Here is a 25,318-nt window from a genome sequence, read left to right as displayed (position 1 = left end):
AGCAGCCATGAGTAAAAAGCACAGAGGCAGCCGTGAAGAGACCAAGATGGCCGCCGCGCGTCAGGACACCAAAGTACGAAGCAGAAGAGGAAGAGGCACAAGGGACATCCACAAGCAGCCAGTCAGAGTCGGTCACCGTTTCCAGACCTCACAGGAGCAAGCAGCACCACAGGAGGCAGCCGGCAAGCCGGATCCAAGATGGCGCAGTAGCGCGTCTCACACAGAGGTGACCGGAGTAGTAGCAGGCCACAGAAGGCGCTACACAGCCACAAGAAGCCCCAAACCACTCCACAAGTACCAATGGTATGTCAGGCGCAGGTACAGGGGAAAAGGAATCCAGTAACCAGCAGCAGGATAAATAACAGGATCAATAAGCTGGGGAGCTTCAGGATGCACGTCCTATCCCATGCCCACCCAGGCCACGCCCCCCACTCCGTAGGTTTATCATATGATAGGCATGGTTTGATAGGGACAATGGCATTATTATTATTATTAATGTAAATCCAACTTGTATGCATCTAGTGGCTTGCATCACGTCAGAGGCTCGCTGGCTTCATGTGCACTGTGCATCTATTACCACCTTGCATTTATTTATTTTTAAATCAGTCTTTATTGATTGAAATAAAAAAGCTTGAAAGCTGCCCCTGTGAGGCCAGAAGATATCTGGATGCTCTGCTCCATTACCAAACAGACCGATATGGTTCAGTTTGGTCACTAGGGTCGCTCGGAGCTTAGCCTTAGTGGCAGGGTAATATAATAAATAGGGGTCGTTTAGAAAAGGGTTGAGACCAGGTGACCAGGTGGGGGGAAAAAAAAATCTTCTTTTTCATTAACTTAAAAAAATAACGTACAATTAATAACTGAAATAAATAAATATACATACATATTATGCTTTTATTTTATTGTGTCCCTTGCTGGATGGAAGGTTTATTATTGTTATCTTGTACAGATTTCTCCTCTGACGGGTGTTGTGGAAGGAGGGACAACCATTACTATAAGTGGCGCCAACATGGGCCAGAGAGCAGATGAAGTGTCAGTCACTGTGTGTGATCAGCCCTGCACCCTTCTGCCAGATCGGTATATTGTTTCCAACAGGTAGGAACACCGCCATTCTCACCCCGCCCTCTAATGGAGGGTCACATATGTTCAGCTTATTATTTCAGCTTGTGTATGTGAATGCCAGGCCCAGGGCTGGACAGGCCCACTGGGGTACAGGGAAATCCACAGGGGGCCCCAACCCTTATTCTAATGTCAGGTTCCAGACTGTGCACTTGAATTATACATTGTTAGTCTATTAGAGGGTCAGTTACATGGAGTCTGTTCATGAACCGGTGGAGAAGTGAACCAGTGGAGAAGTTGCCCATGGCAACCAATCAGCTGCTATATGTAGTTTTATAGAATGTACTTAATAAATGTTACCTCAGTACTGATGAAGCCACACCCCTTAAGCATAGGCCTCTACCACTGCATTCCCCCTGTGGCCCCTTCATTCCCCAGTCCAAAACTGGCTAGTCCGATCTACTACTCCTCACAGCCTACCCGTAGTGCCCAGGCCTTTACTCTCTGCAGACTTGCTTACTCAAGCAGAATGTCCAAGAGTCTCATGGAACTTTGAGTAGCTGTCCAGGACTCCAGAGAGAGTAGACTAGCTTGCCGGATCCGCCCACTTCCCGCACAGACGTTGGCGATCCAAAGGCTTGATGATGTGGTTTGTGGTGAATGGTGTTATCATAGCCCAACCTCTGCTCGCTACACAATGCCATCCGTTAGTGTCATTGTATAGTAGGGATCAAGCGCGCGATGACACAATTCAAGGAGCTAGGCCCCAGTACCTCCTACCTTTACCTACCTCTCTGGGGCATCTCCTTAGTGGCCCAGGTAAAAGGTCAACAAAATTGACGTACTGCAGTGTTTTGTTAAAAAAATATACTGGCACAGTAGGTTACCTAACTTCTGACCAAAGATGAACGTGTGTGTGTGTGTGTGTGTGTGTGTGTGTGTGTGTGTGTGTGTGTGTGTGTGTAGATGTGGGAGGGAATATAAGCTCCACTGGGGCAGGTACTGCTGTGAATGACCAAATAGTCTCTGCAAAGCTCTGTGCAATATGTGTGCGCTATATAAATTGTTGTTAAGACATTAGTAAATGGTGTCTAGTCAGAATTAAATGTTTTGGGAGACGGCAGAAAGCATCCTGACCCAGATGTGTTTTATACATCTTTGTTTAGGTTTTAGGTGGATCCAGTGCAGTGCAAACTGTTTTACCTATTCACAGGGAAGGTCATCTGTAGCAGTGTTTTCTCTTGTTGGGGTTTTTCCCCCTGATTACAGGGAACTTTGTTTCTGCTCAGGCCAAAAGTTCCCGTGAAAATGGGTAAAAGTACCTGCTGTTGTTTTTTTTCTGTACTTTGTTTTGTTACCGTGTTATCCGTGTACCATAGCATTATACTGCAAGTTGAGACAGGTAATTTACAGGGAATTTTGACCAGGAAATCTAAGAAACTGCTTCAGTGCTTTGTAATTGGTAACTTGCTGGTAACCTAGCACCCTCTGCTGGATGGTAATGTAACTGCAAGACTAGGACTGTGAGCTATATTTTGGAGACCGTATTATAACCATAGACGGGTACTGAAGATTTTCTTAATGTCTTCTACGTAACAACTATGGGGCTAATTCAGGTTGGATCGCAAATCGCAATCCAAACGGAATTTTTACGATCGCCCCCGCATGCGCAGTGCTCGTCCTGCGCATGCGCCCGCACTTTCTGTCAATCAGGCAGAGGCGGGGCGGGTAACGCTCCATTTCCAGGGAGAAGACGGAGTCTGCAGGGGCGGTGCGGCGCAAACGGGGGCGGGGTCGGCCAAACGGGAGCTTATTGTGGATGTGATCACGGCGGCTGCGTGACATCACATGCAGCCACCGTGATCAGGGAGAAGGCGGCGGGTCTCTTGCAGGCGCAGCTAAGCTGCACCGGCAGGAGGCTTCCAGTATTTCTGCTAACAAGCAGAAATTGCGATCACTCGCAATTTCTGCTTGTTGAAGGGAGGAGGGGGGGGGGGGTTCCAATCAGCATGCTGTGGCGGCCTTGCCCAGCGGCGGCTCCCAGCATGTTAGGAAAAGGATAGCAAACTATGCTGATTAGTAGAATTTGCTGTCCTTACTGAATTAGCCACGCATTAGCATATAAAGAGGCGGGAATGGCAGATAAAATGGCGGTCTCGCTTTCTAGTGTGTGGAATACAAAGAGGGATAAATCCTAAAGGCAAAGCAAAATTTTGCTTCTTCCTGTGGTTTGTAATGGGCTATCCCTCACTGGAAGACATATCCTTGTTTTGTGAGGGAGGTAGCCTGGGGAGAGTTACAGGGGTGTTCATTTAGTGGTGACATGCCAGCACTTGCTTTCAGGGATGGAAAAAAGGATCCTTAAACACAAATGTTATAGGTCATTATCTAGGGTGTGACAAAGGTGATATTTATCAAAGTTTGGAGAGAGATAAAATTAAGAAAGTGCTTTATCTCTCTTTTCACTTGATCTCTGCCAAAGATTTTATAAATCCACCCCCCCCCCCAACAGCAGGGCCGTAACTACGTGTGTGCCAAGGGGGCTTGGCACACAGCGCAGTTGCCCTGGGGGCGCAACGGCCAGCGGCATGTAATGAGTCAAATTGACTCATTACATGCCGCCTCTGTGTGCGCCGTGCGCGGCTGGAGGAGAGAGACCAGCGCCGGGTTCAAGGAGGGAGGGGGAGCAGGGAGCCGCAGCAGCAATATTTGATTGGTAGTAAGCGCCGCTGCAGCATCCCCCCTCTCCTTCTGTATTGGCTGCCCGGCGCTGCTATGGATGCTGGGATGTGGTTCCTTCATCCCAGCATCCACAGCAGCGCCAAGCAACCAATACAGAAGGAGAGGGGGATGCTGCAGCGGCGCTTACTACCAATCAAATAGCGCTGCTGCGGCTCCCTGCTCCCCCTCCCTCCTCCTCCTTCTCACCTCACACAGCCTGCACCGAGAGGGAGCTGCACGAGGAGCCTGTCAGCGGGGAGAAGGTAAGTATGTCTCTCTCTCTCTCTCTCTCTCTCTCTCTTTCTCTCTTTCTCTCTCTCTCTCTCTCTCTCTCTCAGGGGGACACCGTCTGCCGCAATGTGTAAAAAGGGGTCCTGGCTGCCACAATGTATAAAAAGGGGGTCTGGCTGCCGCAATGTGTAAAAAGGGGGCCTGGCTGCCGCAATGTGTAAAAAGGGGGCCTGGCTGCCACAATGTATAAAAAGGGGGTCTGGCTGCCGCAATGTGTAAAAAGGGTGCCTGGCTGCCGCAATGTGTAAAGAGGGGGCCTGGCTGCCGCAATGTGTAAAGAGGGGGACTGGCTGCCGTAATGTGTAAAAAGGGGGGGTCCTGGCTGCCGCAATGTGTAAAATGGGGTCCTGGCTGCCGCCAGAGCCGGCCCTAGGCATAGGCAAACTAGGCAATTGCCTAGGGCATCTGGTATGCCTAGGGGCACAAGGAGCTTCTGCTGATTAAAATGATATGCGGCATGCCTATATTCTGTGTGTAGCATCTTGTATGCAGATATAGTCACAGTCGCACACAGTATATAGGCGTGCAGCATATCATTTTATTCAGCAGAAGCTTCTTGTGCATCCTAGCCATATAGCATTGCAAATTAGATTCATTTAATAAAAAAATAGCCACCCAACGTTAGCAGAGCTGCCAGATGACTCACGCCAGGAACATTATGTGTATAAGGGAATTAATAATGTGTAACATATGTGTAAGGGGCACTATGTGTGTCATTATGTGTACAAGGGCACTAATAATGTGCGGCATATGTGTAAGGGACATTATGTGTGTCATTTTGTGTATAAGGTCATTAACAATGTGTAGCATATGTGTAAGGGAAATTATGTGTATAAGGGCATTAATAATGGTTGGCAAAATGTGTAAGGCGCATTATGTTTATAAGGACATTAATAATGTGTGTCATATGTGTAAGGGGCATTACTGTGTGGTATTATGTGTATAAATACATTACCAATGTGTGGCATTATGTGTATAAGGTGCTCTACTGTGTGGCGTAACGTATAGAAAGGGCACTACTGTGTGGTGTAATGTGAATAAGGAGCAATATGGTGTGGTGTAATGAGAATAAAGAGCTATATGGTGTGGTGTGGTGTAATGTGAATAAGGAACAATTCAGTGTGATGTTATGTGAATAAGGTGCACTATTATGAGGAGTAATGTATATAAGGTAAAGTGGTACTACTGTGTGATGTAATGTGAATAAGGGACACTATCGCATTATAAATTGTGAATAAAGTTGCACTACTGTGAGGCATAAGTTGAATTGGGGGAACTATTGTGTGGCCATGCCCCTTGCCAACAAAAACACATACCTTTTTGGTCTGTGCGCCGAGTGTGCACACTGTTCTTATTTAAATTACAGGGGGTAGGAAAAAAAACCCGACTGCTATGGGGGGGGGGGGGGGGGGGAGATGGTGCTGGGAAAGGGGTGCAGGGTCAGAGGCGGAACTAGCGGTGGTGCTAGGGGGCACCAGCCAAAATCTTGCCTAGGGCATCATATTGGTTAGGGCTGGCTCTGGCTGCCGCAATGTGTAAAATGGGGTCCTGGCTGCCGCAATGTGTAAAATGGGGTCCTGGCTGCCGCAATGTGTAAAAAGGGGGACTGGCTGCCACAATGTATAAAAAGGGGTCTGGCTGCCGCAATGTGTAAAAAGGGGGACTGGCTGCCGTAATGTGTAAAGAGGGGGCCTGGCTGCCGCAATGTGTAAAGATGGGGCCTGGCTGCCGTAATGTGTAAAAAGGGGGACGCTGTCTGCTGTAATATATAAAAGGGGCTCTACCTGGTGTAGTGGCGCTACTGTGCAGCGTAATTTGAATAATGTAGACTACTGTGCACCGTAGTATGAATTGCTGTTATTTTGTGGCCACGCCCCTTCCCGTGAAGCCACGCCCCCATACATTTTTCGCGCATCTGCGGCGCGCACTGCCCCTGTCTTACATGGGGGGGGGGGGGGGGGGGCGCCACTGTCGTTTCTTGCACACAGCGCTAAAATGGCTAGTTACGGCACTGCCCAACAGTATTCAGTGTAGTCAATCACGTTACTATAACTTTTCATATTCGTATAATAACGGACAAACCAAACTGCATGCGGCTATTATACTAAACTGAACTAATTGTTACCTGTATTAGTGGATACACTGGAGTAAATTTACTAAGGTGGGAGTTTTTTTGAACTGGTGATGTTGCTTATGGCAACCAATCAGATTCTACTTAGCATTTATCTAGCTGCTTCTATATGTTAGTAGATAGATAGAATCTGATTTGGTTCTAAAAAAAAAACCTCCTACCTTAGTAAATTTACCCAATTGTGTGGGCCCAGACAATATCTCCGTTATAGGAACCTGCCACAGCAGTGAGAGATGGAGTGATTTCACCAGTGAATCTAAATGCTACATAGTCTCATGAAGTACTGGCTTAGCCTAAGAAAATCTCCAACGCCACTATGTGCAGGCTGAGGGGATTTCTTAAAGGAAAGTCCCACTGTATAAGTGTGTTAGATGATTCGATGGTGGTTCAGTAAATAAGGTAATGACCTCTCATTGCGTAAATGTATTCAGCTCGTACATATGTATATGTGGGGTTATTCAGAGTCAGCAGTTTTTGCTATTTTAGCAAAAACTGCTATGAATATAGTCATATGCTGGGGGCCCAGTGATGCGATCGCAATTCAATTGCGATCGCATCACAGAATTGGGAATTAGATGTAGACCCCCTGCATACGCAGCCAAGCTTACACAGGAAACGCAGGTGACATCATCAGACTGCCACAAAAACGGCCATGACATGCCTGCGTTTCCAGACCCCCCCCCCCCCCCCCATTCAATGCCACAACGCTGCCCCCGAACACCTTCCACCTGTCAGACATGATGCAGTCGTACCCTTCTGGGATGTGATTGCATAGTGAAAGTCCGTTCATGCGCTCTTCACCATCTGTTGCACATCACCTCCCACCCAGGTGCTGCTTCAATGGTCCAAAGAGGTGGAACTCATTCTGTGCCAGGTCAGGGCTGCAGGGAGGAAGGTCCAGTACCTCCTAACGGTAGCGCTGTAACCGTGCGGTTAGCTGAGTGTGGCCTGGTGTTATCATGCAGCAATACTACGCTTGTTTGCAGCAACCCAGGCTGTTTTCCACGAACTGCTCTCCACAACCAGCTCAGTGTGTCACAATAGCGGTCAGTGTTCACAGTATCTACCTTGGTAAGGAAATCAACATGAAGCACACCCTTGTTGTCCCAAAATGCCATGACCTTCTTTGCTGATGGAGCTGTTTTGAAGGTGGGGATGATGCATGTTTCCATGTCAAGGATGCTTGCTTAGTCTCCGGTGTCGCATGATGCACCCACGTTACATTGCCTGTAACAATACGCTGCAGGAACTACTCTCCCTCCTCATGGCTCCACGTCAAGTGCATGAGAGATAATCCCATCCTGTTGGTTTTGTGAACTTCCGTGAGTTGTTTCCGTACCCAGTGTGAACACTATTGACTGTACTCCAGTTGCTCATGGACAATGTGTGCACAGTACCCAGTGAGATGTTCTGTTCATCAGCAATATCACCAACTTAAATGCGTATGTCCTCCTGAATCAGGCCTTCAATGCGGCATGTATTGTCTACTGTGGTGGACGTGCTTGCCTGACTGTGTCAATGCCCATCTTGAACATCTGTCCTGCCGTTATCAAAGGCAGTGCACCAAATCCAAACCGTGACATGACGTTATCACCGTAGACCCTGACAAGTTGGCGGTGAATAGACATATATAGTGGTAGATGAATCTCAGCTGCTGATGTGCCCTTTAGACTCAGAAATCTAATCACACCACGCACCTCAATGTCTGACTGTGTCCGCAGCCCCGCCATTTTACATCTGATGTTGGGACAGTATGACCGATATGAGGTGCAGTCTAATGGCCATGAGGGGAAGCAGTGGTCGGCCTGCTCTGGCCTGGCGGGAAATTAGGATGAAGTCGAGAACTTTACACATGTCAGAGGTCTTGTTACTTGACTTATTGCGCCACACTCATATATTTGCAATGTGTTTTAATGGAAAGCATGCTTAGCGGTCACATTTATATGTAAGCTTCCGTGAAGCACTTTCAGTCACAGGCTGAGCCTATTCATGGATAGTCTTATTCTTATTCATAAAGTGCTACAATAATACAGACATAAGGGTCTATTCATGAAGCTGTGAAAAGAGTGGAGAAAAGGACCAATGGAGAAGTTGCCCAGGGCAACCAATCAGCTTTCAAGGAAGCCTTTATTAAGTACATTCTATAAAATGTAAGGGAGATGCTGATTGGTTGCCATGGGCAACTTCTCCACTGGTCTGTTTCTCCACTCCTTTCACTGCTTCATGAATAGACCTCATAGGTTGGTGTAACCCCACTAGGACCCAAAACTGTTGCTGTGTTGACTAGTTTGTGCAGTATTCCAGTATCTAAAAAATAACTGCTTATATTATATTATATATAAGAATATATGTACACATAGTGTAATACAACTTGTGTAACTAGATTACACCGCATTGTGTAAAATTATATTTTCTGTTACTATACGAGAAGCCATTATTTCAACCTATAACAATGCAGCGCTGCCTATTGAGGGGGACCATGACACTAATAAATATTGTCCAGCAACATGAAACAGAAGGTAAAGATGGCCCCAGATAAACTTACAATCTAGCAGTTTTGAGGAACGATTGATACTTTAGGTGGAAGAATAACAGCAGCAGCTGCAGGCGGAGGAAGTGCATGTGGCTGTTGAAAGGCAGACACCACTAATGAAGCCACAATTAGTGACTGGCTTTCTGTGCATCACACCAGTGGTGAACGACGCAGTTGTGTTGGGGGGAAACAGCGGCGACACAAAACATGAACCAATCACTTTATAAATCTTACCACAGACAGCTGCTGTCGCCAGATATCATGTTACCCGTGCCACCTGCAGGGGGAGAGCCGTGCCACCCACATGGACAGATGGGAGACTTAGCAAGTTAACATAAATCAAAATAAAACTCTGTATTTTTTGTAAGGACGTTATTTACAAAATGTAATTGGATACAGTCTGTATTGTTAACACTTTAGTAATTACCAGCCCTGTGAGGCATACCTGCATATTTTATGTTTACTTGTGGGCACTCATAGGGGGTAATTCCGAGTTGATCGCAGCAGTAACTTTGTTAGCAGTTGGGCAAAACCATGTGCACTGCAGGGGAGGCAGATGTAACATGTGCAGAGAGAGTTAGATTTGGGTGTGGTGTGTTCGATCTGCAATCTACATTGCAGTGTAAAAATAAAGCAGCCATTGTTTACCCTGCACAGAAACAAAATAACCCACCCAAATCTAACTCTCTCTGCACATGTTATATCTGCCTCCCCTGCAGTGCACATGGTTTTGTCCAACTTCTTACAAAGTTCCTGCTGCGATCAGCTCAGAATTACCCCCATGGGCCCTCATTCCGAGTTGTTCGCTCGCTAGCTGCTTTTAGCAGCATTGCACACGCTAAGCCGCCGCCTACTGGGAGTGAATCTTAGCTTTGCAGAATTGCGAACGAAAGATTTGCATAATTGCGAATAGAAATTTCTTTGCAGTTTCTGAGTAGCTCGGGACTTACTCTGCCAGTGCGATCAGTTCAGTCAGTTTCGTTCCTGGTTTGACGTCCCAAACACACCCAGCGTTCACCCAGACACTCCCCCGTTTCTCCAGCCACTCCCGCGTTTTTCCCAGAAACGGCAGCGTTTTTCCGCACACACCCATAAAATGGCCAGTTTCCGCCCAGAAACACCCACTTCCTGTCAATCACACTCCGATCACCAGAACGATGAAAAATCCTCGTTATGCCGTGAGTAAAATACCAAACTTTTGTGTAAAATAACTAAGCGCATGCGCTCTGCGAACCTTGCGCATGCGCAGTAAGCGACTAATCGCAATATAGCGAAACTCGGCAACGAGCGAACAACTCGGAATGAGGGCCATAGTCCTTTGACAATAGTGAAATGTTTGGTGAACGGTGTGATGTAAATGTCGGTGTGAGTCTGATGCAACTATTTTACTTTGTGAGTTCTTATTCTTGTACAATGTCCCACTATATAATTTAATCCTGCAGTTAGGGGAAATATAATGTTCGCTGACGCTAACTGTATGCCTCGTCCACTCAGTATCGTCTGCAGGCTGTCTGCCAGCCAGGGAGAGGTGTCTGGCCCTGTGAAAGTCGCTGTAAAGGACCGTGAGCCTGGAGTTTCCAGTCAGCTTTTCTCTTACCAGGTGAGTCCCAGTGCTTTAGAGTGCATTCATCACCTGCACCCATGGGAAGTAAACAACCTGGACACTAAACCAGTAGTCGGCTTTTCACATCACACCACATAGGAGGATTTAGAACATGCATGTGCGGATTGCTTTAGAGGTGGTGAAAGAAGCTAATCTTGATATTATGACCTTCACAGGACCCCATTCTTCAGTCCCTTACACCACTGAGAGGTCCCATGGCTGGAGGGACGCAAATCACCATCTCCGGGTCCAAGCTTTTGACTGGCGATCAGATTACTGTGACAGTGGGGAACTTACCTTGTGAGATGTCAGTAGTTGTGTTATTGTGTGTGTCGGTCGCCTGTGTGTACTCTGTGTTCCAGATAACTGATTTTAGTTCCTCTTTTCCTGGCAGATTTAGAAACGTCACTGAAGATCAGATCTATTGCGTTACCAGCCCCAGTGATCTTCAGCTGGAGATGTCCATCAGCGTCCTCTACGGCACGGCAGAAAGAGTCCTGGATGATGCATTGTTCAACTACACGGAAAACCCGATCATCTCTTCTGCTTTCCCCTTGACAGCCTTCTATAAGTAGGAACTGGTCTTGAAGTCTTAGCACAGACCTAACTCCAGGTGTCAAGGTCTCACCTGTGTGTGGTTCATGTCTCCACAGGGGAGGGCGGATTATTATGGTCACTGGTTCAAATCTGGATGTTGTACAGACTCCACGTATGAGCGCCCTGGCCGTGCCCCCTCAGGAGGATCTTCAAAGCAAAGATGAGAATATCAGAAGAAAAAGGAGAAGAAGAAGGAGGAAGAGGGAGGTGGCACCTAATCCTGTGCAAGAGGTGAGGTTCATGAGGCCTTTATAGGGGTTGGGTACAGGATCCAGGCGGTCAGAATACAGACACCGGGATCCCGACTGCCAGAGTCCCGGCAGGGGGGGCAAACGCAACGGAACTCGCCACACTGCAGGCTCGCTGCGCTCGCCGCAGGTCCTGTTCCCACTCCATGGGTGTCGTGGACAACCAGAAGTGGGAATAGCTGTGGCGGCATGGTCTGGATCCTGGCGTCAGTATTCTGACTGCCGGGATCCTGACTACATCCCCTTTATAGCACCTAAACTCTTTGCAGAATGCACAACATAGAGCTACCTCGCTCCTTTGTGCTACACATTTAATATAAAGCCCTTAAGCAAAGCTTGCCTCTTTGTCTTGTTTATTATCACTTTGTCACTTTCTACCCAGGGCAGGTGGTGGTGTGTGGGGGAAGTTGGGGTGTGGTGGTGTGGGGGGGCGGTTCAAGAGTACTTGGACAAAGGTGTTAAGAGCGGCTTCCGCAATGCTTTGTTTGCTAAACTTGACTGACTGTAACCTTCTCTTAAACCCTGACTGACTCAAACTCTAATTCTTTTCTGATAAGGCTGCAGTTAAGCAATAAGCTCAGCAAATACCTTAGTATGGAGGCGATGGTGCAGTTGGCTGTTTTTAACATTAGTAATATCTGCACTAAACAAGTGCAGTGGTTATTGCTAGCTTTAAATGTATGACTGGTATTCTCAGACATCAGGCATCTCCGATAACACCTCCCTAATTGTGTTTATCCTTTTAAGACAGTTGCTGTAATTACTATTAACTCCTTTTCATTTTTGTTACTGGTCTTCTACTTTCAGTTCAGTGAGGAGTGCAGTCACGACTCCCCCACAGTTATAAAGTGTTATGCGCCCTTGGTCCCTGACGATTACGTCCTTGTGGATGTACTCTTTGTCCTCGACAATCTCCAGATTCCGTTCAGTAGCTTTGGAAAGAACTTCACATACCAGAAGAACCCGTCCCTCAAACCCCTGAATCGGGAAAATCCCAACAAACCATACAGCCTGAAGCCTGGGAACGTGCTGGATATAGAGGTAAAATGTGATGTAACACCACTCTCAACAACCCTGTAGTCCAACCGGGTTGCTTACTTGTATTTTTTCACAGGGGGAGGGCTTGGATTCTGGGATCAGTAAACAAGAAGTCGAAGCAATGATTGGAAATGGTATCTGTGCCGTGAAGACTCTCACCCACAATCACCTGTACTGTGAGCCACCGCTTGTCCCACCACAACCGCGGGACGCGAGCTCTTCCTTGCCAGAGTTTGTGGTGCGTAATCTCAATCTTGGTGGCGTACATTAAACCTATGCTGATCGGATTAAGGTTTTACATGTTTTTGTTTGTTTTACTCAGGTGCACATGGGAAATCTTCGCTTCGACCTCGGACAAGTGAAATATGATGTAGAGGGACAATCAAGTTTTCCTAAAGAAGCCAAAATTGGGCTAGGTGTTGGAGCTGCTCTGCTCATCCCTGTCGTTCTAATAATTATCTTCATGTACAGGTAGGGATCCATCATACATTGAGGGGCACACCATCCATCTTAGAGCAGCAGTGGTGTCCACCAGCCATCTTAGACCAGCAGTGATGTCCACCATCCATCTTAGACCAGCAGTGGTGCACGCCATTCAGCCTAGACCAGCAGTGGTATCCACCATCTGTCTTAGACCAGCATTGATGTCCCCATCCATCTTTGACCAGAATAGATGTCGCCCATCCATCTTAGACCAGCATAGTGCACACCATTCATCTTAGACCAGCAGGGATGTACACCATCCATTTTATACAAGTAGTGGTGTCCACCATCCATCTTTTCTTAGACCAGCAGTGGTATCCATTCATATATAGTGGTGATTCTGACCACGCACACAGGAAGGATACCGATAATGGTGACATGTAATTTTAGGAACATGTTGTTTCTTTATGGTTTGAGACCTGTTTTCAGTCCTTAATGTTGGTGTTTTACAGGAGACAGAGTAAACTGGCCATGAGGGATTATAAGAAGGTCCTTGTGCAACTGGAGAACCTGGAGACCAGTGTGGGAGATCAGTGTAGAAAGGAATTTACTGGTATTGTCTCCATGACCTTGTCTCCAGAACATTAGTTTTCCCTTTCAACTATTATTATTTGTGTTTCTGGCATTCTGATAGTGCCACCCTTCCACTTTCAGATCTAATGACGGAGATGATGGATCTGACTAGTGATATTGAAGGCTCAGGCATCCCCTTCCTAGACTATAAGACCTATGTGGAAAAGATATTCTTCCCTGGAGACACCAGCTCTCCGATCAGGAAGAGCCTGGATGTGCTGGATAACAGAAGAAGCACCGTGGAGCAAGGCCTGAACCAGCTCTCCAACCTCCTTAATAACAAGCTTTTCCTCATCAAGGTAGAAGCTGGTTACACAGTGCCAAGTCTATAAGTCTTCCGCCCTATGCCTCCTCTTACTTTGTTTTTTTTATTTATTTTTTTATTTCTTTATTTGTCCAAACTCCTTAATGCCTTTCGGTTCCAAGAAGGACCTACTTTGTGTAAAGGCTCTAGCTGGATAACAGACCTCCATCTCTGTATTACATTTGTTTTTATTTGTTCTCACCTCTAAGCTGATCGAAACACTGGATGCACAGCCCACATTATCACAACGTGACCGCTGCAATGCTGCCTCCTTGCTCACCGTCGCTCTTCTTGGTAAACTGGAGTATCTGACGGATGTTATGAAGACGCTGCTGTCCAACCTTGTAGACCAATGTGTGGCCAAGAACCCGAAGCTGTTGCTTCGCAGGTAAATGGGGACTCTTATTGTGTCTGTAATACCCAGTCTTGTTACATTGCTGACTAGTTCATAATGAAAAATGTTTGAGAGTGCATCAAGGGGGCGCAGTGTGAGGTTCTAGGCATGAAATAAAGACATGGAGGGGTCCCGTACACTAGCTGTACAGTGTTATGACACAGTGGGGTAAATTTACTAAGATTCGTATTTTCCCGTTTCAGGTCAAAGTTCAATCACGAATGACATCGAAAGTGTAAAACTGCAACTTTTTGAATTTATTACGACTAATTTACTAAGCTGTCGTATTCGGATTTTTCTTTTGTTCCGATGTCGATGTCATTCGTGTTTTATTTTTTATTTTTACGGCAGTGATTAGCAAAACACTGCCGACTTTTTAAAAATGAATCTCGGCCGGATCTGTGTGATCCGTGCTGGGGTTAATTTTTTTTTTTTTTTAAATGAAACCCTGTAAAATCACACACAAAAAATGCGTGGGGTCCCCCCTCCTAAGCATAACCAGCCTCGGGCTCTTTGAGCCGATCCTGGTTGCAAAAATATGGTGAAAAAAATGACAGGGGTTCCCTCATATTTAAGCAACCAGCATCGGGCTCTGCGCCTGGTCCTGGTTCCAAAAATACGGGGGACAAAAAGAGTAGGGGTCCCCCGTATTTTTAAAACCAGCACCGGGCTCCACTAGCTGGACAGATAATGCCACAGCCGGGGGTCACTTTTATATAGTGCCCTGCGGCCGTGGCATCAAAAATCCAACTAGTCACCCCTGGCCAGGGTACCCTGGGGGAGTGGGGACCCCTTCAATCAAGGGGTCCCCCCCCCCAGCCACCCAAGGGCCAGGGGTGAAGCCCGAGGCTGTCCCCCCCATCCAATTGGCTGCGGATGGGGGGCTGATAGCCTTTTGTCAAAATGAAAATATATTGTTTTTAGTAGCAGTACTACAAGTCCCAGCAAGCCTCCCCCGCATGCTGGTACTTGGAGAACCACAAGTACCAGCATGCGGCGGAAAAACGGGCCCGCTGGTACCTGTAGTACTACTACTAAAAAAAATACCCAAATAAACACAAGACACACACACCTTGAAAGTAAAGATTTATTACATACATCCACACAAACATATACACATACTTACCTTATGTTCACACGCAGGTCGGTCCTCTTCTCCAGTAGAATCCAAGGGGTACCTGTTGAAAAAATTCTACTCACCAGATCCAGGGTCCCAGGCTCCTCGTAGCATCCTTTTGTAATCCACGTACTTGAATAAAATAACAAAACGGAGACCCGAGCCACGAACTGAAAGGGGCCCCATGTTTTCACATGGGACTCCTTTCCCCGAATGCCAGAAACCCCCTCTGACTTCTGTCTAAGTGGGTTTCTTCAGCCAATCAGGGAGCGCCACGTTGTAGCACTCTCCTGATCGGCTGTGTGCTCCTGTACTGAGTGACAGGCGGCACACGGCAGTGTTACAATGTAGCGCCTATGCGCTCCATTGTAACCAATGGTGGGAACTTTCTGCTCAGCGGTGATGTCACTTTAGGTCAACCGCAGGGCAGAAAGTTCCCACCATTGGTTACAATGGAGCGCATAGGCGCTACATTGTAACACTGCCGTGTGCCGCCTGTCACTCAGTACAGGAGCACACAGCCGATCAGGAGAGTGCTACAACGTGGCGCTCCCTGATTGGCTGAAGAAACCCACTTAGACAGAAGTCAGAGTGGGTTTCTGGCATTCGGGGAAAGGAGTCCCATGTGAAAACATGGGGCCCCTTTCAGTTCGTGGCTCGGGTCTCCGTTTTGTTATTTTATTCAAGTACGTGGATTACAAAAGGATGCTACGAGGAGCCTGGGACCCTGGATCTGGTGAGTAGAATTTTTTCAACAGGTACCCCCTTGGATTCTACTGGAGAAGAGGACCGACCTGCGTGTGAACATAAGGTAAGTATGTGTATATATTTGTGTGGATGTATGTAATAAATCTTTACTTTCAAGGTGTGTGTGTCTTGTGTTTATTTGGGTATTTTTTTAGTAGTAGTACTACAGGTACCAGCGGGCCCGTTTTTCCGCCGCATGCTGGTACTTGTGGTTCTCCAATTACCAGCATGCGGGGGAGGCTTGCTGGGACTTGTAGTACTGCTACTAAAAACAATATCTTTTCATTTTGACAAAAGGCTATCAGCCCCCCATCCGCAGCCAATTGGATGGGGGGGGACAGCCTCGGGCTTCACCCCTGGCCCTAGGGTGGCTGGGGGACCCCTTGATTGAAGGGGTCCCTACTCCCCCAGGGTACCCCGGCCAGGGGTGACTAGTTGGATTTTTGATGCCACGGCCGCAGGGCACTATATAAAAGTGACCCCCGGCTGTGGCATTATCTGTCCAGCTAGTGGAGCCCGGTGCTGGTTTTAGAAATACGGGGGACCCCTACTCTTTTTGTCCCCCGTATTTTTGGAACCAGGACCAGGCGCAGAGCCCGATGCTGGTTGCTTAAATATGGGGGAACCCCTGTCAATTTTTTCCCCATATTTCTGCAACCAGGATCGGCTCAAAGAGCCCGAGGCTGGTTATGCTTAGGAGGGGGGACCCCACGCAATTTTTTTAAAGAAAATAACCACTTTCCCACCCCTTCCCACTGATATACATGCACGGATCTCATGGATCCCTGCATGCCTATACAATCACGGATTAAAAAAGCAGGTCTGTTTTTTTTAAGCACTTTTTTACGAGTTGTAATTTTTCACGGCAGTGTTTTTTTTTTTTTGCTTTGCACTTCTTAGTAAATGACCGAGATTCATACTTAAACAGCCGCGTTTTGACCGATGGTGTATTCATTCGTAATTATTTTCATGGACTACCCAAAAAATACGAATGCCCTCATCACTGCCGTGATTTGCGTTTAGTAAATTACCGAGATGACACTTTGATGAAAAAACGGCATCTCGGTCAAAATCGGGACCTTAGTAAATTTACCCCAGTGTGTTGAAAGTCAGACTTCTGTCTCCTTTTCAGGACCGAAACTGTGGTGGAGAAACTGCTGACCAATTGGATGTCCATCTGCCTTCACTCTTTCCTCCGGGTCAGTGTCTGGTCTCCCCTCCACCTTTCCTTTCTTTACTTGCAATTTAATGTTTAATAGTTGTCTGGCCAGCCCGTATGTTATCAGTAGCTATATAAAACTACAACAAAGCTGTAACTCCTCGTGGAAGCAGATATTTATCTGTACCTTTCCCACCATGCAGGAGGCGGCAGCAGAGCCTCTGTACATGTTGTACTGTGCCATAAAGTATCAGGTGGACAAAGGGCCGGTGGACGCGGTGACGGGGAAAGCCAAGCGCACTCTGAATGATGGACGGCTGCTGCGGGAGGACATTGAGTATCGGCAGATGACTCTCACCGTCATAGTGAAGAACGGAGCAGAAGTGCAGCGTGTGCCGGTGAAAGTGCTCGACACAGACACCATCACTCAGGTTAAAGGGAAGATCTTGAATCATGTGTACAAGGGAACCCCATTCTCCCAGCGGCCACCTGCGCACACACTTGACCTAGGTAAGGTCGACAGAGACAGGAATTGGATTGTTATAACGCACATGACAGACCGGTGTCATTATTTCTACTATGTGCAATTGTGAAGCCTAAATGAATAAAAGCCACAGTCGTGAAATCTGCCGCAGTGATAAATACATCCCCCAGATCCAGGCTGAATACATTATTAGGACAGTATTAGTCAGCTGCTATTAAAATACTTTAATCCTGCATCAAAGCTTCTGAGATCGGTTAGACGTAGAACCTGGAGCTGCACTGTGACACCGCCATTAAAGCACTACATAAACAGAAGGTTCCTAAGAGTAGACAACTGATTTATAATATGTATAAACTTATATTTATATTAATTAGCGCTTTATTGGCTACATGACGTCAGTAGTTATCTAAAGTTTTTGTGATTTTTAAGGAATATGTTATCTCTTGTTGACAGTCAGGTCAAGATCCCTGTGCTACGTATAGAAAAGCCCTGCTTACACTTTGCCTGTTATACGAGTGTGGATCTAGTCATCTATTAAGCTCATAGCTTCTTTTATTTAGTACATTATCCTATAGCAATGCTTGTCAAATCCACGCTAGCAGTGCACGTTTTCCAGTTCTCCTTAGAGAACCGCAAGTGAAATAATTAGCACCACCTGTGGATCTTTTAAAATGTGTCGGTCATTAATGAATACACCTGTGCAGCAAGGAGATAATGGAAAACATGCACTGCTAATGTGTCATGAAGGCTGGATTTGAGGAGCACTGCCCCATAGAGTATTACTACAACTGTACCCACAATGCATTGTGTTCTCAGGAAACATCATTTGGTGTCCATTTTGTCAGTGTTTTTGCCATATTCTTTTTTTTATTAAGCTTTCTGTGTCTCTCCCCAGAATGGCGCTCTGGGCAAGCGGGCCACCTGACTCTATCGGATGAGGACTTGACTTCGTTAGTACAGGATCAGTGGAAGAGATTGAACACTTTGCACCATTATAAGGTGAGTAGTGAGTGTTATACACTTGTGGCTTGAGTATAACACAGTCTGAGACTTACACCTCCGTTCTGATAATAGGTTCCCAATGACGCGACTGTGGCCTTGATACCCCGGCTACATAATAATCAGTGTGAGACAACAAATAACAGTTTCCTGAGCGGAGAGAGTGAGTCTCTTCTTTGACCAGCCGTCTATGGTCTTACAATGCCGTCCCTTAGACTTCCCTATTTAATTCATCCTGTCATCTGCTACCTCTTTCTATAACAGAAACTCCAATGTTGGAAGATGGGGAAGATGGTGGCATTAGAACGTGGCACTTAGTAAAATCTGTGGAAGAACCAGAAGTCTGTAAGCAGCGACGCAGCAGCTTGCGGGAGAGAGAGCGCGCCAAAGCTATTCCAGAGATCTACCTAACACGGCTGCTGTCCATGAAGGTGAGGATAATGGCGCCCAAAGACTCTGTGTGGTAATCTAACAGCAGTGGCCTGTTGGGTTCCTCTAACGTGGACATTGAGTTTTCCCCATATTTGTTCCTTACAGGGAACTCTGCAGAAGTTTGTGGATGACACATTCCAGGTGATGTTGGGGGTAAACCGGCCCGTGCCCATCGCCATCAAATATTTCTTTGATTTCCTGGATGAAATGGCAGAGAAACACGGGATTGAGGATGCAGAGACCGTGCACATTTGGAAAACCCACAGGTGAGTATGGGGCTTGCATTAGAATTTCGGATCCTAGGTTCCTTTTTCTCTTTCTGCTCTCTTATTCAAATCCCTTTTCTCCACTTGCTTTGCTGCTTTTATATAAACCATTTTCTGTCTCTCCTTGATTGCAGCCTCATGCAAAGGTTCTGGGTGCTCATACTCAAGAACCCTCAGATGGTCTTCGATATTGAGGTGTCAGAGAATGTAGACTCCATCTTGTCGGTCATCGCTCAGACCTTTATTGACTCGTGTACCACCTCTGAGCACAAAGTGGGGAGAGTGAGTATGCGGAGGTTATAGGGAGAAGTAAGGGGTGGCTCTTATGTCTGGCTCCACAGGTGACTGGTACATTTTTCCTCCTAGGATTCACCCGTCAACAAATTGCTTTATGCTCGCGAAATCCCACGTTACAAGCAACTGGTAGAGAAGTAAGTACATAGTGTCCTGTAAGCAGGACTAGACCCCTAGAATGCAGACAGGTTTTACCAAAGAGTGAATGCATAGGGCAAAATGCCTGAATATTTGTTGCATAAAGTTTCATTTCCCCTCAAAAAGTTCATTATAGCATGAAAAGTCCTTTCTAATACAAAATATAGAAATATTCCTGGTGCCGCTTTTTACATCAAGACTTTTTTTTGTTTTCTCACAGAAGTGTCTCTATACAAACTGTCCCATCTGCCCCCATGTAGCATGGTACCTGAAACATGGAGCCATATTACAAATCAGAAGGAGAGAATATGTCTGCCCCCACACACCATCGGGGCAACTGACTCTTGGGTGCCCCTACCAATAAAATGGTCAATATGATCTGCTGGCAATGTTCTTAAAAGTATAATGTGTAAATACTCCCAGCAGCACAGATGTGTCGTATACACTGCATTACCCCCAATTGACATTATACCACACACAAACCACAGTTCACATATTCCATAGTACCGTCCATACTCGTGATGGAGCGAAGTGTGGGGGGCCCCCTGTGTGCGGGGGCCCCTGAGCAGCTGTCCTGTTAATCGAGCACAGAGTCCTTCCTTGTGCTATGAGCTTGCAGTGAGCTATGACTTAAGCGGTGTACACGCTGTCAGATAGTGTGTGTTGCTCCGATAAACGCTCCGATCCAACCTTGCGATTATGGTATTGGTGCGCACTCAGCAGGTTCTTGGTCACTGTGTACTTTGGGGGTGATTTAGATCTGATCGTAGATGTGCTAAATCAGTATCTCAGACATGCGGGGGGGGGGGGGGCACCCAGCACAGGGCTAGTCCGCGCCGCATGTCTGGTCCTACCCACCTTCCCGCAAGGGTGCAAAAGCGCTTTTGCACCCGCTGAGTAGCTCCCTGCCATTGCAGCTCCTGCGCAGCAGCAGCATGAGGTCACGCCGCCCCCCCGCAACGGTCCAGACACGCCTCCATTGTCCGTACCACATTTCGCCAGCGACATTCTAACGCCGTTAGTATGCCCCTCCTGCACCGCGACCGCCTCTGCCTGTCAATCAGGCGGAGGCGCTCGTAGCCCTGAGATGCTTTTAGCATCTTACAGGGCTCCCGGGGTGTGCACACACAGTGCGGTCGCTGCACATGCGCACTCCACAAAAGGATTCAGACTGCGATCGCTGCTGCAGTAATCCAGTCTGAATTAGCCCCTTTGTTTTGATCTTTACAACGGGATTTGGAGGTCGGGAACGATATAGCACGTGACGCACTCTATCTCGTCCTCCCGATCTGAATATTGCAGGAGCATTTATCGGCTTCAAGCGCTCTAATGCTCCTGCCTACATACTATCCATCTATCGGCCCGATCATTAGAAAGTGTGTATCCAGTCTAATATGTATGTATATATGATGTTGTACACTGTGTCCTCTCATTATTAGGTACTATACTGACATCAGACAGACCGCCCCGGCCAGTTACCAGGAAATGAACTCCTCTCTCACAGAGCTGTCTGGGGTGAGTAAATTCTCTTCACAATCAGATATTGTTACCACCGAGCAGTATACAATATGGAGTAACGTTTGCCCTGTTGTCACCATCTCTGTCTGTGTCGGTGCCCAGCTAGAATAAGCCCATGTAGGGGGACGCACACGTCTGCTTATCACTTTTTGCTCTTTTGTGTGACTCCCCTAATCATCATTATATTAAACATGCATGAGTAATACTATAAGGCGCTCATACACCAGCAGATCCCAGTGCCCAGCCGGTGGTTGTGGCCAGCTCCGTGCAATGCAGCCAGTTGTGGCTTAGGTGAACAAACATGATTTTCTGGAGCTCAACAAGCATAGTTGTAGGATGACTGCCCACACGGTCACATCACGGTTGTTGCCCCGTCACAATTTCCACCAGTCCCAGCTGCAATCCAGCAAGATCTGACGTTCATTTAGCTATGAAGCTGCATCACTGTCAGCCAGAAAAACGGGATACGGTCTCTAGGTCGACACTATCTAGGTCGACCACTATTGGTCGACAGAGTCTCTAGGTCAACATGTTCTTTTTGAACCTTTTTATACTTAACGATCCACATGGACTACGATTGGAACGGTAATCTGTGGCACCTTGCCCGAAGGGGGCACGGTGCACTAATTGGGGTTCCCGGTCACTCTACGAAGAAAACGACACCAAAAATCCATAAAAGACTCATGCCAACCTTTTGACCTGTCGACCTAGAGACCCTGTCGACCTAGTTACTGTCGACCAATAGTGGTCGACATAGGGGTATATCCAATTAAAGTCGGATCCATTCCGACATGTATTTGTCGGAATGGATCCGACAACCCCTATTCAATCCCATCTAAAATTCAACTTTTTCAAGTCGAATTTAGATGGGACGCAGAGGAGGAGAAGGGGGACGAGCCGCGGGGCGACAGCCGGCGGGCATACAGGGAGATCAGCGCTACAGTAGCGCTGTATGCTGGAGCCGGGTGGAAGCTGCTGTGGTCGGGCGGCTGAGTGACATCCCCCCCCTACCTCGCCTCCTCTGGGTCCACATCACAGTCCGACATCATTTTGATGTCGGACTGAGATGGTCGAATAGGGGGCCAAAACCTGCCGGATTTGGCCCCCGTTTTCGACATCAACACGTGGATCGACAGCTATTCCGCCGATCCACGTGCTTTTCGACAAGTCGAATTTATCAACTTGTATACAGATGTCCCCACAGTGCCAGGTATACAGATGCCCCCACAGTGCCAGGTATACAAATGCTCCTCACAGTGCCAGGTATACAGATGTCCCCACAGTGCCAGGTATACAGATGCCCCCCACAGTGCCAGGTATACAGATTCCCCTCACAGTGCCAGGTATGCAAATGCCCCGCACAGTGCCAGGTATACAGATGTCCCCACAGCGCCAGGTATACAGATGCCCCCCACAGTGCCAGATATACAGATGCCCCCCACAGTGCCAGGTATACAGATGCCCCCCACAGTGCCAGGTATACAGATGCCCCTCACAGTGCCAGGTATACAGATGCCCCTCACAGTGCCAGGTATACAAATGCCCCTCACAGTGCCAGGTATACAGATGCCCCCACAGTGCCAGGTATACAGATGCCCCCACAGTGCCAGGTATACAGATGCCCCCACAGTGCCAGGTATACAGATGTCCCCACAGTGCCAGGTATACAAATGCCCCTCACAGTGCCAGGTATACAAATGCCCCTCACAGTGCCAGGTATACAGATGTCCCCACAGTGCCAGGTATACAATGCCCCCCACAGTGCCAGGTATACAGATGCCCTGCCCCCCCCCCCCCCTCCCCTCCCCTCCGTGCTGCTTTCGGCGGGACACGGAGGAGAGCGCGGCTATGTTGGGCGGCGGCGGCGTGTAGGACTTGAAACCAGCCGCCGGTTCGAGAGCCAATCAGAGCTCGCGGACCGGCAGCCGCGGCTCCTGATTGGCTGCTGGTCCGCGAGCTCTGATTGGCTCACGAACCGGCGGCTGGTTTCAAGTCCTACACGCCGCCACTCCCACCCGACAGCCGCGCTCTCCTCTCTGTTCTGACAGCTGAGACACGCTGCCGCCGGACTGTGCGGCAGCGTGTCTCACTGACACAAGCTGGTGGGCCGGACAAAACGGCTTGGCGGGCCTTATACGGCCCGCGGGCCGGAGGTTCCCCGCCCCTGCCCTAGACACTGTCAACCTAGTTACTATCTACCTTCCATACCACACCCCAGAAAAACAGCTGCTTTCTCCAAGAGAAGCCACTAGTCCTCCTCTGATTAGGCCTTGTCTTCAATTGCACACAGGCTATGTGTATTTAAAGCTGCTGTTTCTTGACTGTTAAAAGCAACTCTGCCTCCTTGCAGATTCATGCAGCTGACCTGAACTCCTTGGTGGCCCTGCAGGAACTGTACAATTATATCAACAAGTACTATGACCAGGTGAGTGGATTCCAATGTATATGTCCTTATGCCGATCAGCCGCTCTGTTACAGGTGCTGTGAGTTAGGGCAGTGTGTGAGACCAGCCGTACATGTGTTGGGATGTGGCATATGTCTGATGTCCTAGCAGTCATCTGTCCTTTTCTTTCTCTCTCACAGATCAGCACCGCTCTGGAGGAGGATCCCAGTGGGCAGAAAATGCAGCTGGCTTACCGCCTGCAGCAGATCTCCGCCCTGGTGGAGAATAAAGTAACAGATCTATAATAACACTGCTGGCTGCAGCGTTGCAGCTTTCTACCGTCTTCCGTAATAAAGACTGTGGGGACTCAACCACTATCTGCCAGTAGAGTTTCAGTGTGCGGTCCCATTTAACAGTCCGCCAGCTCAGAAGATGAACAATGTGGGAGCTCTCCATTTTTGGCTTAAACCCACTTGCAGACTCTAGTTTCTGAGCCAATAATATTTGCCCCATTAGCGGTTTTAGTTGTTGACCAATTATAAGAGTAATGCTGAGTTCCACCACTATGCTCTGCCTTACCCAGAGTCCTTTGCTCTTATATGGTCATCCCAGCAGTGCACTGCCTACCTCAGTGAAACTGTGTAAGTGCCTTAGTTTAACACACATCCTGGTTCTTCATGGTGCCTGGAGTTCCTCAGTATGGCCTTCCTAATTCTAATTTCACTGTAACACGACGGAATACAGCATTAGCCCTTTCCCCAGCCAGCTGTATAATAAGGAAAGCGTCCAAGAAATATATGTGTGTGCTTTTGTGTCCTACGTGCTTGTGTGTGAGCTTCCTACGGTAACTAGCTCTGGTGTTTTGTGTGGAGAAAGGTATAGGGCACTAGTGGCAGAGCACTATTTACTTTTAGTAGGTTATATTGGCTATATTTTCTAGCCTGCCTCTGGGACACCAGGCTGTTACCATCGTGGAAAGTCTTCGGCGGATGTCTCTCCGTATATATGTCGGTATGTCTTCAGAGAGCCTTGTTGTCCGTTTGTCTCCAGAGAGCCTTGTATAGCTTTTTTTTTCTAACTTATGCAAAAGCTGTAAATAGATATAACTATATTTATTGTCCTTTTTATGCATTGTTTTTCAAATAAAATGATTTTTTTAAAAAGAGTGATTCTGTATTTTATTCCTATAGAACACAGGTTCTCAATCTCGGTCCTCAGGACCCCACACAGTGCATGTTTTGCAGGTCTCACAGAATCACAAGTGAAATAATTAGCTCCACCTGTGGACCTTTTAAAATGTGTCAGTGAGTAATGAATTCACCTGTGCACCTGCTGGGTTACCTGCAAAACATGCACTGTGTGGGCTCCCGAGGACCGAGTTTGAGAACCTATGCTACAGAAAGTATTTAGGGGTATATTCAATTGAAGTCGGATCCATTCTGACATTTGTCGGAATGGATCGACCTGGGCTATTCAATGCATTCTCAATTCGACTATTAAAAAAGACTAATTGAGATGCGGGAGCCTAGACGGGGGAGAGCCGCTTGGCAGATGGGGGAGAGCAGCGCTACAGCAGCGGCTATATAGCGCTGCTCTCCCCCGTCTGTCTGCGGCACTCCCACATCTCTCCCCGCCTCCCCCCCCACCCGTGTCTCTGCCTCTCCCTGTCCCTTCTCTCCGCATCACAACGGCCACTCACGGCAGTGTCCACCCGGCTCCATCAAGCAAGGTGGACGCTGCTGTGAGCGGCGGCTGTGACATCCTCCGGCGCTGCTCTCCCCGTCTGGCTGCCTGCGGCTCTCCCCG

General features: G+C 47.7%; 1 protein-coding gene across 2 annotated transcripts in view; it reads left to right on the top strand.

The window, feature by feature from the left end:
* PLXNB3 (plexin B3) overlaps window positions 1-24,675 on the top strand; it is a 181,534-nt gene extending 156,859 nt beyond the window's left edge. For both annotated transcript variants that reach the window (XM_063936597.1, XM_063936598.1), the window contains exons 14-35: window positions 950-1,095; window positions 10,230-10,335; window positions 10,515-10,645; window positions 10,733-10,909; window positions 10,992-11,166; window positions 11,991-12,224; window positions 12,298-12,459; window positions 12,544-12,692; window positions 13,157-13,257; window positions 13,359-13,576; window positions 13,791-13,969; window positions 16,972-17,038; window positions 17,202-17,508; window positions 18,378-18,481; window positions 18,557-18,644; window positions 18,746-18,912; window positions 19,019-19,179; window positions 19,314-19,461; window positions 19,546-19,610; window positions 21,051-21,126; window positions 23,480-23,554; window positions 23,713-24,675. In XM_063936597.1, the coding sequence (XP_063792667.1) occupies window positions 950-1,095; window positions 10,230-10,335; window positions 10,515-10,645; window positions 10,733-10,909; window positions 10,992-11,166; window positions 11,991-12,224; window positions 12,298-12,459; window positions 12,544-12,692; window positions 13,157-13,257; window positions 13,359-13,576; window positions 13,791-13,969; window positions 16,972-17,038; window positions 17,202-17,508; window positions 18,378-18,481; window positions 18,557-18,644; window positions 18,746-18,912; window positions 19,019-19,179; window positions 19,314-19,461; window positions 19,546-19,610; window positions 21,051-21,126; window positions 23,480-23,554; window positions 23,713-23,817 (3,141 nt within the window). In that variant the 3' untranslated portion in view covers window positions 23,818-24,675. The remainder of the gene's footprint in view (window positions 1-949; window positions 1,096-10,229; window positions 10,336-10,514; window positions 10,646-10,732; window positions 10,910-10,991; window positions 11,167-11,990; window positions 12,225-12,297; window positions 12,460-12,543; window positions 12,693-13,156; window positions 13,258-13,358; window positions 13,577-13,790; window positions 13,970-16,971; window positions 17,039-17,201; window positions 17,509-18,377; window positions 18,482-18,556; window positions 18,645-18,745; window positions 18,913-19,018; window positions 19,180-19,313; window positions 19,462-19,545; window positions 19,611-21,050; window positions 21,127-23,479; window positions 23,555-23,712) is intronic.
* Window positions 24,676-25,318: the final 643 nt, after the last annotated feature.

The sequence above is a fragment of the Pseudophryne corroboree genome, chromosome 8 (genome assembly GCF_028390025.1).
Source record: "Pseudophryne corroboree isolate aPseCor3 chromosome 8, aPseCor3.hap2, whole genome shotgun sequence".
In the NCBI taxonomy this organism is placed as follows: domain Eukaryota; kingdom Metazoa; phylum Chordata; class Amphibia; order Anura; family Myobatrachidae; genus Pseudophryne; species Pseudophryne corroboree.
Note: the sequence above shows the minus strand (reverse complement) of the source record. Positions and strands in the feature narration are given on the sequence as shown.